The sequence below is a fragment of the Chiloscyllium punctatum genome, chromosome 3 (assembly GCF_047496795.1).
Source record: "Chiloscyllium punctatum isolate Juve2018m chromosome 3, sChiPun1.3, whole genome shotgun sequence".
NCBI lineage: Eukaryota > Metazoa > Chordata > Chondrichthyes > Orectolobiformes > Hemiscylliidae > Chiloscyllium > Chiloscyllium punctatum.
The window spans coordinates 87,067,488-87,079,571 of NC_092741.1; the positions used below are offsets into that span (position 1 = coordinate 87,067,488).

Here is a 12,084-nt window from a genome sequence, read left to right on the forward strand (position 1 = left end):
TGAAAAGGAATACCCAGTGTTGTAGGAGGAAAATCATTGAACTTCTATTTCTGCATGGTTAACTGCAACTATCTTCTCTCTGCTATCCCTCACTCAAAGGGCTAGCACACACTCTAACATTGCCCTATAAATCACAGAAACCCTACAGTGTGGAAACAGGCCATTAGTCCCAACAAGCCCACACTGACCATCCGAGGAGTGACCCATTTCCCTACTCTGTTGCTCTACATTTACCCCAATTAATGCACCTAACCTACACATCGCTGAACACTATGGGCAATTTAGCATGGTCAATCTGCCTATCCTGCATATCTTTGGAGTGTGGCAGGAAACTGGAGCACCTGGAGGAAACCCACACAAACATGGTAGAATGTGCAAACTCCACCCACAGTTGCTCGAGGCTGGAATTGAAATATATAGTTATCGTTCAATGGCTAGATTCTAAAGTCACCTTTATAGGTCTTGAAAGGAACGTTTCTCTCCACCTCAAGAACTAGTTTTGAGACATTCTTACTGTATTTTCCGATCTGTCTTACCATTGCTCGAGCCACACCTGGAAGGGGAAAATTCATAGAGCAGGCAGAACCAGCTTAGTGTCCATATGATATGAGTTAATACATTTTGAAATGTATAACCAGAAATGGGAATATACACTTTGTGGAAAGGGAGTGAAATCAGCATGAAATGAAAGCAGAAAGGCAAAGATAGTTGTATATAATTCTCAAACAGTGAGTTCAGGTAGATAACAATTTTGAAGCCAGTAATGTTCTGATATTTATAAGTAGATGCAGAGTACAAAAAATGAGTAGTATTAATACATTTATTGGTTAAACCATGGTTGAAATACTCTGTGCAGTTTTGGATGCCCCTGCATTTAAAGGACATTAAAGCTATAGATGAATTAGAAAAAAGAAATCATATATTATGAAATTACACGAGGACTATCTCATAGAAACACGGTTGGCTAAGAAGAAATTTAGAACAGCTTTAACATCATAAAGGGTTTTAAGAGTAAATAAAGAAAGGACTATTGCCTCTATCTGGAAGTTCAATAACAAGTGTTTATTACTTTAAGAAGGCAGCTCATCACCACCATCTCAGGGTAACTCGGGGTGGGCAGTAAATGCTGAGTAGCCCATGTGTCACGAGTGAATAAAGGAAACAATGTAATATTCAGAGCTGGAAGAAGTGCCTGGGCAGTATTTTGGATCACTGCAGCATAGAGAAGACACAGATAGCCGCCCCTTCATGTTTATGCTACCAATTTAAACATTTACTTATATATTAACGTTGCCATCAATCTTTGAATGTTAAGTAACTTTAGTAACTGTTTTGTTGGTGGCCTTTTTGTATATCTACTGCTTGACTTAAGCGCATTCAATTTTTTTTTCCTCAATGCTTCCATATGTCAGTCACCCTGTGCAGCATTCTATTAGTACGCCAACTACAAGGTAATGTGATGTGTGTTGATGTAACTAAGACCTAGCTAAATTTAAAATGTTAAGCTCTAATTGAACAGCTTTAACTACTTTTTTTTCATTTTGGAGAAAAACCAAAAGAATTGGGAACATTTTTGATAAACCAGTGATGTTGGTTTCTTGTGTGTTCTGTTGTGTTTTATGGAAATAAATGCTTTTCAGCTGTGGTAGATTACGCTTATCAATTACGTTTGTAAAACCAGATGGTCAATAGAATCACAGTACTTCACTTTGGACTTGGTAAAGTTTTAAGGTTTCTTCTCATAAAATTAATTGTTAACATCATTTGCCTCTTGAAAATCAAAACAACATTGTGATTTCCTCCAACACTTGTCACTTGCCTTAGAATTATTTCATTTTGATTAAAGAATGTAATCGGACAACATTTAAAAGGCATCTGGATGGGTATAGGGATAGAGGGATCTGGACCACATGCTGGCAAATGGGACTAGGTTGGATTGGGAAGTCTGGTTGGCGTGATGAGTAGGATCAAAGGGTCTGACTTTATGACTATCTTGGAAGAATTATATGGCCCATTGAGAACTGAACTAATATTTGTAGCTGCTACTACTGTATTTTAATTTGTTATTTATAATAATCAACTGCTTATAAATGCAAGGTTCCTAATGGTTCCCTTGTGTCAGTTATGAACATCACAAGTACGGGAAGGCAAGTTCAACCAAACATAAATTTTCAGTTGTCTTGAAAAGGCACTTTCCCATTTGGTATGAATACAGTAACAGTTAACCACCAGAAAACGTGGTATTAATTAGTCTGATTGCTGTACTCCTGGTCCTCCACTGGGGTGGTTTTAGATTAGAAAATATCTGAAGTTGTTTTAGAATCACCTACCTGTACCACAGCTTCCACAATAAGTACTTAAGTTGGAAGAAAGAATAAGAAGCACTTATTAAGTATTACTTAGTTAACAATTTTAACAGACAATAACAAATTCATTTGGGATTCACTTATAATTTGCAGACAATAGCACATCACAATACTTTTCTTCTATCTATAATGTAGGTATTAATTAATTAGTGAACAGACTAAATCCATTCAAACATATTAAGCATTTATTCACTCTTATCAGCAGTATTAATTTTTGATTAATATCATCTTGATTTATCAATTGTAGATACCAGTGGTCGTAAAAATGGTTGATTTACGTTGTTGTGTACCTGAATACTAACCTTTTATGATTCATTTACCAGGATGCCCAGATTCTTGTGTCAGTGTTTTGCAATCTCTTGCTGCACTTAAATAATATGCTACTTTTATTGATTGCAACCCCCACCCCTCCCTCTGTCTTGTTATTTATATTTTGCTTTATTATTGTTGCTTTTTCTATTTGTCCTGTCAAAATGGACAAGCTTGTTTTAATTAATTATGCATTATTTGTCTTTCTTGGTGAGGAACTTCATCTACCTGTGTTCTTTTGCAGATTCCTTATGCCTTTCTGACATCAGCAAATGTAACAAACATACATTCAGCACCTTTGTTCAAATTATTGATATGTTATAAATAGTTGAGGCTTTGTGGTACTCTACTAGTTACATCTTGCCAATTGTAAAATTACCTGTTTATGCCTTTCCTCTGCTGCCTGTTAGCTGACCACTACTGCACCTATTCACTGATACGTCCTCCTTACACCATGTGCATATTTCGTGTAGCAACCTTGTGATGAGATTTTTTAAATGCCTTCTGGAAAGACAAGCACACCACAGCTACAGAATCCCTTTATCCATGTTGCTTCTTACTTGAAGAACACCAGTAAATTAGTCAAACACTAATGCCCTTTCATGATATCTCTTGACTCTGCCTGATTGCATTCGGATTTTCTAAGCTTCCTGCAATAATCTGCTTAGTAATAGATTCCAACAATTTTCCAATGACTGATGTTCACTGCCTTCTCTCTCTCTCTCTTTCTTGGGTAGAGGAGGTGCACATGCTATTTTCCAGTCTCATGAGACCTTTCCAGAATTAGGAAATGTTGAAAAAATGCATCCGTGCTTTCAGCAGACACTTCTTTTGAAGACCTTAGGATGAGATTCATCAGGGCCTGGGGGTTTGCTATCATTTAATTCTAATAATTTTCTCAGTGTCCTTACTCTGCTGATTGTGATTGCTTTAAGTTCTTTCTATCCTGTCACCTCTTGATGTACAATTATATCTGGGTGTTTGTTTCTTTATCAAAGACAAGTACAAAATAGTTGTTCACCTAATTGTCAGTTCCCTGATACTCCATTATTTATTCCTCAATCTCACATTTTAGAGGGCCAGTGCTCACTTTAGTTCATCTTTTTATTGTTAAATCCATGTCGAACCACTAATCTATTTATTTCCCTCATACTCTTATTTCCTCTTTCTTTTGTCATTCTTTATTGGTTTTATGTTACATCCAATCAGATTTACAACTATCTTTATGGACTTATACACTGTTTATTTTAGTTTGATAGTATATTTAACTTCCTTAGTTAGCAATGGATAGTGTGTCCCTCCCTGGAGTCTTTCTTTCTCACTGAAATCTGTCGTTGCTGAGTGAAATGAAATATCTCCTTTTATTTAAATTTAAATTTAAAATTGAATATTTCACATTCAATTTTAACAAGACAATAATCATGTGATGATCAGTATTACATAGGGATGACTTTATTATCGGTTTATTAATTAGTCATACCTAATTGGACATAGTCAGATCTGGAGTAATCTGTTCTCTGAGTGGCACCAAAATGTGCTGCTCTAAGAAGACTCTACGTATTCATCTTCCAGGCTATTTTTCTCAATCTGATTCATCTGCTTAATATGTCGATTAAAGTTACCCATGATTTTTACTACATTTTTCATAAGCTTCTGTATTTCTTCCTGTATTTCTAATCCTATAGTGTAGTCACTGTTTAGAGACCTACAGACCACTCCCACAAGTGACTTTTATCTATGCTGTTTTTTTCATTTTTAACCAAACTGATTCCACATCTTAATCTTTAGAAGTAAGGTCATCTCTATGTATCGTACTAATGCCATCCTTAAATGACAGAGCTAACTTCCCCCTTTTGTTAGCTTTCTACCCTTCAGGAATGTCATAGCATTGATATTCAGATCCTGCAGCCATGCCTTTGTAATGGCTTTAGATCTAACATATCTCAATTTGAGCTGATAATTCAACCATTTTCCTTTTAAGGCAATATGCATTTTGATGCCTATAATTCTATCATTTATTAATTTCCAAATTACAGCCTTATCTGCAGACACTGTTAGGTTTATATGTTGTGTCACTTCCTACCACATTTTGATTATCATTAAATAAAATACTAAAGAACTGCAGATGCTGGAAATCAAAAATAACAGGAAAGACTCAGCAGGTCTGGCAGCATCTGTGGAGAGAAAGCAGAGTTAGCATTTTGGGTCCATTGACACTTCTTCAGAACTGATTGGGAAAGATTGGTATGTATGCTAAAGATGGTGTGGGGAGAGGAGTAAATGATAGATGGAGTTGGAGCTGAGAGAGAAACCATTGGGTAGACAAAGGAATGGGTAATGGTCAGCCTGGGGAAATGAGTAACTGCCAATGGGAACCATTAGTAACTGATAGTGGATTGTTTGTGGTCGCATCAGTTCTGTAGAAGGGTCACTGGACCCGAAACATTAACTGTCTTCGCATATGCTGAGTTTGTCCAGCAATTTCTGATTTTATTTCAAATTATCATTAGCCTTATTGTTATTTTGCTGTCTTGACTGTTCTGTCTTTAATTTATCACATCTAATTAAATCTATCACATGTACTGCCTAATTATATAACTAGACAGAGCAATATGAGTCAGCTGAAGACCACTCCAATGCTATTGAGGCAGCCCTGTTGCTCTGGTTAGCACTGTTGCCTCACAGCACCAGGGACACATGTTCAATTCCCACCTTGGACAACTGCCTGTGTGGAGTTTGCAGATTCTCCCTGTGCCTGCGTTAGTTTCCTCCCACAATCCAAAGATGTGCAGGTTAGGTGATTTCACCATGCTAAATTGCCCATAGCGTTCAGGGAGGTGCATTAGTCTGGGGTAAATGTAAAGTAGTAGGGTAATGGATCTGGATAGATTACTCTTCGGAGGGTCGGTGTGGACTTGGGCTGAAGGATCTGTTTCCATACTGTAGGGATTCTATAGTTCCCACTTTCTCCAGTATGGTGCCAGTGCCCCATAAATTGAAACCTATTTCCTCCACAACAAACTTTGAGATACATATTAAATCTCTAGTCTCTCACCCTACTTCAGTTTGTTCAGGCCTCCGGTAGTATTTCAGAGGTAACTTTGAGGTTTGCTTTTTAGTTTAGCCCCAGGCTACTCCTACACCATGAGTAGAAAAGCTTTTCTAGTCCTCCCTGTGATATTGACAATTCGGTGGACCATGATAACTGGATCCTCCTCCTCCCACTAGGTTTTCTTCCTCGGCCCAGAGCAGATTGGAAATATTACAATTCCAAATAATCACTTGAATTTTGAAAAACAAACAGAAAAAAAACTTACTAACCAATCAACCATCTGTTTTACCGGTCTCACACTTGGATTTTTCTCTCAACTTGGCTGATCCAGTGTCCACTGAATAAATCCTACCACCGACCCCCCGTATCTCTCCCAAGTCCCACACTAACCTTCTAACATGTTGTACTGTTCTCATTCACCCTTGCTCCCATCCTACTCGCAATTATCACACCCAGCCTCCCCTTGTGCTTCATACCATCTGGTCCCTCAGCTCTCACACTTCTGTTATCTTTCTTTTGGTGAAACTGCACCATATGCTAGCATGGTAAAGGTTCCTATTATATGTTAAATTTGAGTTCTGCCTTTAGAGTGTACGTAACTGTGTAATTTCTACTGGATTACGCCTGTGTTTTGAAAAAGCTTAGACTCTTATTGGTTTAGTATCTGGGCATCTCTTCATAAAGTCAACTTATTTTGAGTCACTAGAAAGTTTTTAGACTTACTGTTACATCAATAGTTTGGAACTTGATTATAAATTGGAAGTGCATACAGCAGGCTTGTTTGTATAAAACATGATTCTTCATAAGATTGTTAATATTTATAAGATATGAATCAAAGTTTGTGAGCCATTTACGTAATCTCAATTAAATGAACAAAACTGCAGAACGCAAATCATTATATTAAAAACAGAAATTGCTGGAAAAGCTCAGCAAGCCTGGCAGCAGCTGCGAAGAGAAATCAGTCAACGTTTCTGATCTGGTGATCCTTCCTCAGAACCCAAACTGGACCCAAAACATGAACTCTGATTTCTCTTCACAGATGCTGCAGACCTGTTGAGCTTTTCCAGCAATTCCTGTTTTTGTTTCTGAATTACAGCATCCACAGTTCTTCTGATTTTTATTATATTTCTTGTTGCCACAGAAATTCTCCAGCGTTCAAATCCTTTGAAGAACAGATGGAAACTACAGTTAGCAGTTTGAAGGTAAATGTTTGCCTGTCATGATATGGTGGTGAAATGTGTCAGCCTTGTAATATCTCTTAAACCAACCCAATTAGCGTGGTTTGATCTAATTTTGTTACATGTAGAGTTTGACCTTGCCTTTAGACATTTGAATTTAATAACTTCTTTGTCAAAATTTCATCCAATTAAAGTACTGAAGTTTCACATTTTAAGGAGGCTGTTTGTTATATCATATAGGATATATGGCACAACAACCAGTGTGTGCAAGTGTTTAAGCTCTATTTGTGTTTCCTCCCATTTCTCCAAAATATCTTGCATTGTAACATCTTTTCCTGTCTCCATTATATGCTTATATAAAGCTTACCCTAAATGTTTTATAGTATTTGCTTCACCTTCTGCCTATGCTTTCTTATCATTCTTTGGATGAACTCCCTATTGGATTTCTTGGTAACTATCTTATATTAGTGGTTCTAATTATGCTCTTTCTGCCAAGATGTTACATTTTATTTGTTTCCACTCTAAGAACTGTTCATAATTTTAAAAGCTTCTGTTAGGTCACCTGTCAATCCTATTTAAATATAGAGTCCTTTATTGGCATTTATAGCTATGCATTTCTGGTAACATCCTTGGAAGTTTTCAATGTACTGTCCCCAACATACCTCCATCATTTATATAAAATGACATTGAGAACTGAACATGTTTCTCAAGCTGTGGTTCAGGCAAAATTTGATACAACTTTTGTAAATTTAGTATATATTTATCTAATGTGACCCAGTCACTGAAAAGAGGGAGATGGCAAATAGGGGTCAAATCACATTTCAGGATTTCAGACTTTGTTATTGTGAAGAAACTTTGACTCCTTAATATTGAATATGGTATAATGGAACAACCAACATTGGTTAGCCCATTTTAAATTTCTACTGCCCTTATAATGTACTCCTGTTAGGTATTGCCATGGTGCTGTGAGGTAGGAAGTTTTAGGATTTTGACCCAACAGTAGGATAGGCCAGGGACACTCACCTGGATTAGTCTGGTGGCAGAGCGAGTACAGGACCCAACCAGTGGCATGCAGCTGAAGGTGCTCAGAGGAATGCTTGGTGATCTTGATGGTGCTTCAGTCAATGGTTACTTTAAATCATGTGTAATCAGTGAGACAGTCAAGCTGCTCATCATGTGCAGAGTGCTGCAGTGCCTGATGTATGCTTTATTTTACTTTAAAAATATACTTTATTCCCAAAATTATTTTGATATCTATACAATTTGGTCATGCCATACATACGTATACATTCCATTTCTTTACATACAGAGATCGGAATTAATCATTCCTATTATATAGGTCTGTACGTTTACCATCCATATAATTAGCTGAGACATTCGCGGAGCCGACTTACTGAGTGGGTCCCCTGTTCTTCTTTGGCGGGCAGACGTTATGCGGTGGTCTTTCCCCACTGCGCCTTGGTGGCAGCTGCCCCAAAGGCACAGCTATAAGACCAACCTACCCATTCTCCCATACAGCAAGCTTGACTTCAGAGAAGCACCAGTCCTCAACTCATTTACAATATAGGTTAGTGGATAGCTGTATTCCTTATTTGTTGTTGGCCCCTTTCAGTGAAAATCCATCAGAGCCCATGCATGAATATTATTTAGAAAGTGTACTTGTTCTTAGCATTTCCTCTGAGAAAGCCCAGCACAGGGATTACACTCAAGTTAGATGGTTAGTTGAGGTCCAATCCAGAGACTTGAACCAGAAATGTAATCTGACACTTCGGTGCAGTACTGAGGACATGCTGAACAGGGAGCAAAGGGGTGAAATGGGACTGGAGAGAAGGAGGTTAGTATGGATCGGTGTTGGAGCTTCACACTGAAGGGGACTTCTAATCAAGTCACTGAGGAAACCAACTCCCAGATTCTTCTGTCTTAGTGTGAAAATTGTATGCTTTTACCGGTGGTGTTCCTGTCACAGGGATAGGGCACAATGTTCTTTGGAGGGTCAGCGCAGACTGAATGGGCTGATGTCATTTTTCTGCACAGCTTGCTGGTTGCTGGGAATTGTTCACAGCAGGCTCTGGAAGGTGTTTGAGTTCCTAAGGTGGAGGCAAGTGAATCCTTGTCCCTTTCAGAACTGGCTCTAAACTGGATCATGCCATCAGCTTTCCATGATGTCACCTCTGGCAACATCTCCAAAAATGTGTCCAGCCAGAGTTAGCAACTCTATGCTAGAAATACCTCGAGGGTCTGATAGTGTCATGGAGAAACAGATTACATACTCAAAGCATGAATCCTTTCATCAGAACTAGACTTTGTAGAATTATAATAGGTTCTAACCAAGTGAGAAGAGACAGGGTGCAAGAAGAACATACTTAAGAATTAAAGATAAGAGCAATTAAGCAACATAAATTTTGATGATGCGAGGACAAAGGGAGTGGTAATGGATTAAGGGAACATACAAACTCAGTATCTGGACATACTGTGAATGGCTGCCAACCAAAAGCAAAGAAGGCGAAAACGGTCATTTTGTTTCATGTCTTTCACACTTTATCAGATCCACCTATTCTATCAATTGTGTTTCCCTATATACAGGAGCGTAAGTAGCAGCAACATCTCTGAAATAAGGAATGATAACCTAATAAACCCTTAAAAATGAAAAAAGTTATGAAATATAAAGGTGCACAGAAAAAAGTGTTGATGTTTAAAAATTTTTCAAGTTGGGTTTATTGCTCATGGATAGTTGGAAGTTATTATCAGATGGTTGGTGTCAGAAAACAGTCTGTTTCTGATCTTTTTTCAGCCCTCCTGTTTCACTTTCCTAAAACAAATCACAATTCTCGACCTTTCCCAAATCTCATCAAAGGTCACAGACATGAAGCATTAGCTCTGTTTCTGTCTTCACTGATGCTGCCCAACCAGCTAAATGCTGAGTATATTAGTAATTGCTGTTACTTTGTTAAATTATCTGTACAGCTCTTTACTTCCATGTATTTTTTTGTATATCCTGTTTAAATTCCTTGCCTTTGATCACTTTTCAGCCTTTTGGCTAAGATCAAGTGTAGTTTCTGTTCCAAATTCCTTGCCTTTGACAAAAGACAATCCAGTAACAAATTGTGTCTTTACAGAAAATGAAGATTGACCTCCCCCAAGGTGCTGTGCAGCAAGTAGTTTTATTCTAATAAATATCGGATGGTATTCACCTGTTTGTAAAATTTTTATCAGAAGAATTTGTCCATGGGTGATGAAATGGCTGAATGCCAATTATAGTTCTTTTGCATGAACAGGGTCAGAGAGCCTTTTAAAGGATTTAACTAGAAGCTAATCTAAACAGTGACAATGTATAAGTAATTGTAGAAGAGATTTTTTTGTAAAAATTATTTTGAGAGATTAGCTATTTACATGAGCTTTATTTTTACTTCAAACCCGTGCAACAGAGATACAAACAATGAAGCTGCGGAACCTAATGCTCAAAAGTAATCAGCAGATTAAATAATAGATTGCTGTTTCAGGATTCTGAAGACAGTTTGAGTTCCTGGTGTTCTCCCCGTGTCTAAGGTTACATAATCAGTTATGTGTAAGTTTCTGTGCTAATAATATCTGTTGTATGCTGCTTTTCCTGGCAGTGTGATTATTATCCTAGGCCACTTCATATTGGTAAACAGCTTTTTGTAGCCCCTTGGTTTTTCATTTCTCAGAATGTCATCACCACCCAAGATGGTCACCTTTCTTTTTAGCTACTTACCCAAACTGCTGGAGTTTACTTCTCTTTGAGTGACTTGGTTATATATTTTTGGATGTATTGCTTTTCTAGAATTGTTTATTCTTAAAAAGTCCTGATCTCCAAGTTAACTAATGAAAGGCAACTATAATATTCAGTCCGATTAAAAACATGTTGCTATATAGAGATTTCGAGCTGGCATAATGTGTCTGGTAATATAGTTTTTTAAAACATTTCAATAATCTTGTGTTTGTTTAGTGCAAAGTTGGTGTGTCTGCCCACAGCAGTGGAAGTTTTGAAGATGTGTTGAATTCTACTGCCAGTGCCAGTATTCAGGAATCAACTTCACGAAATCGTCCAGCAGAAGACATTGAATATTTTTAAATCTTTTCTCTAATACTGCGGGGTTAAAAATGTATAAATCCTGTTGTTATTAGATTTTATTTAAAATTCAGTAAACCTGTCTTTGAGTATATTGGGGAAAACAGCCTGGAATTATTTAAAACAAAATAGTGGGAAAAATCTTTCTACATTATATTAATAGAAAATTGTTGCATATAACTTTTATTCTTGGACCATCTTTATTAACTTATAAAGTGTTTATTTCTAAACATGAATTCTAAGCTTCATTTGTACTTGTAATGCAGTAAGTTCACAAGTACAGTTAAACAATTTCTGTTAAAAGGAATGTTATACAAACCACTGTTTGAAATACTTAATGTATTGTACTTCTGAAGTCTTACAGAAAAAAAAATATTATTTCTTGATGTGGCTCCGTTTGCAATTTCTTGATGTTCATGAAGTGAAATGATTTAAAATTATGTATTTGGAAATAGAATTAACTATTTACTGTATGTTATAGATACTAATCAATGTTTTGTTAAAATACTGAAGCACTTCAAAGATAATATTCAGACTATACAGTATTTCTAATGTAACCTTGGCTCTTAATAATGTTAAAGTTGTGTAGAGTCATATAGCATGGAAACAGACTCTTTGGTCCAATGAATCCATGCTGACCATGTTCCCAAAGTGAACTAGTCCCACCCACTTGTGCTTGGTCCATATCCACCAAACCTTTCCTATCCATGAACTTATCCAAATGTCTTTTGAACATTGTAACTGTACCTGCATCTACCACTTTCTCTGGTGGGTCATTCCACATGCAATCCACTGTTTGTTTTTTTTTTAAATTGCCCCCCCTCCCCCAAACATCCTTTTTAAAATCTTTGTCCTCACCTTAAAGATATGCCTAGTTTTAAACTCCCCCATCCAGGGAAAAGATGCATGTGTATTTGTATTTTATGGGAACATGCAGGATGGACATTAGTTTGTGCAAATGTACAGAATAATTGGACAGCACTTGCTCCGTGGTCCAGTTTCTTAGAATGTCAGAGGCTGAGGGGGTGACCTTATAGAGGTTTATAAAATCATGAGGGGCATGGATAGGGTGATTAGCCAAGGACTTTC

At 37.2% G+C, this 12,084-nt stretch overlaps 1 protein-coding gene and 1 non-coding gene across 6 annotated transcripts in view; both read left to right on the forward strand.

The window, feature by feature from the left end:
- The window catches only part of tpd52l1 (tpd52 like 1), a 35,854-nt gene extending 24,475 nt beyond the window's left edge, over nucleotides 1-11,379 (forward strand). For 2 of the 5 annotated variants that reach the window (XM_072555982.1, XM_072555983.1), the window contains 2 exons: nucleotides 6,869-6,929; nucleotides 10,873-11,379. In XM_072555982.1, the coding sequence (XP_072412083.1) occupies nucleotides 6,869-6,929; nucleotides 10,873-10,998 (187 nt within the window). In that variant the 3' untranslated portion in view covers nucleotides 10,999-11,379. The other 3 variants (XM_072555981.1, XM_072555984.1, XM_072555986.1) reach the window with 3 other exon arrangements.
- LOC140473078 (U2 spliceosomal RNA) lies at nucleotides 9,923-10,113 on the forward strand. The gene has a single exon (XR_011958077.1). It is a non-coding gene; the product is annotated as a U2 spliceosomal RNA (small nuclear RNA).
- Nucleotides 11,380-12,084: the final 705 nt, after the last annotated feature.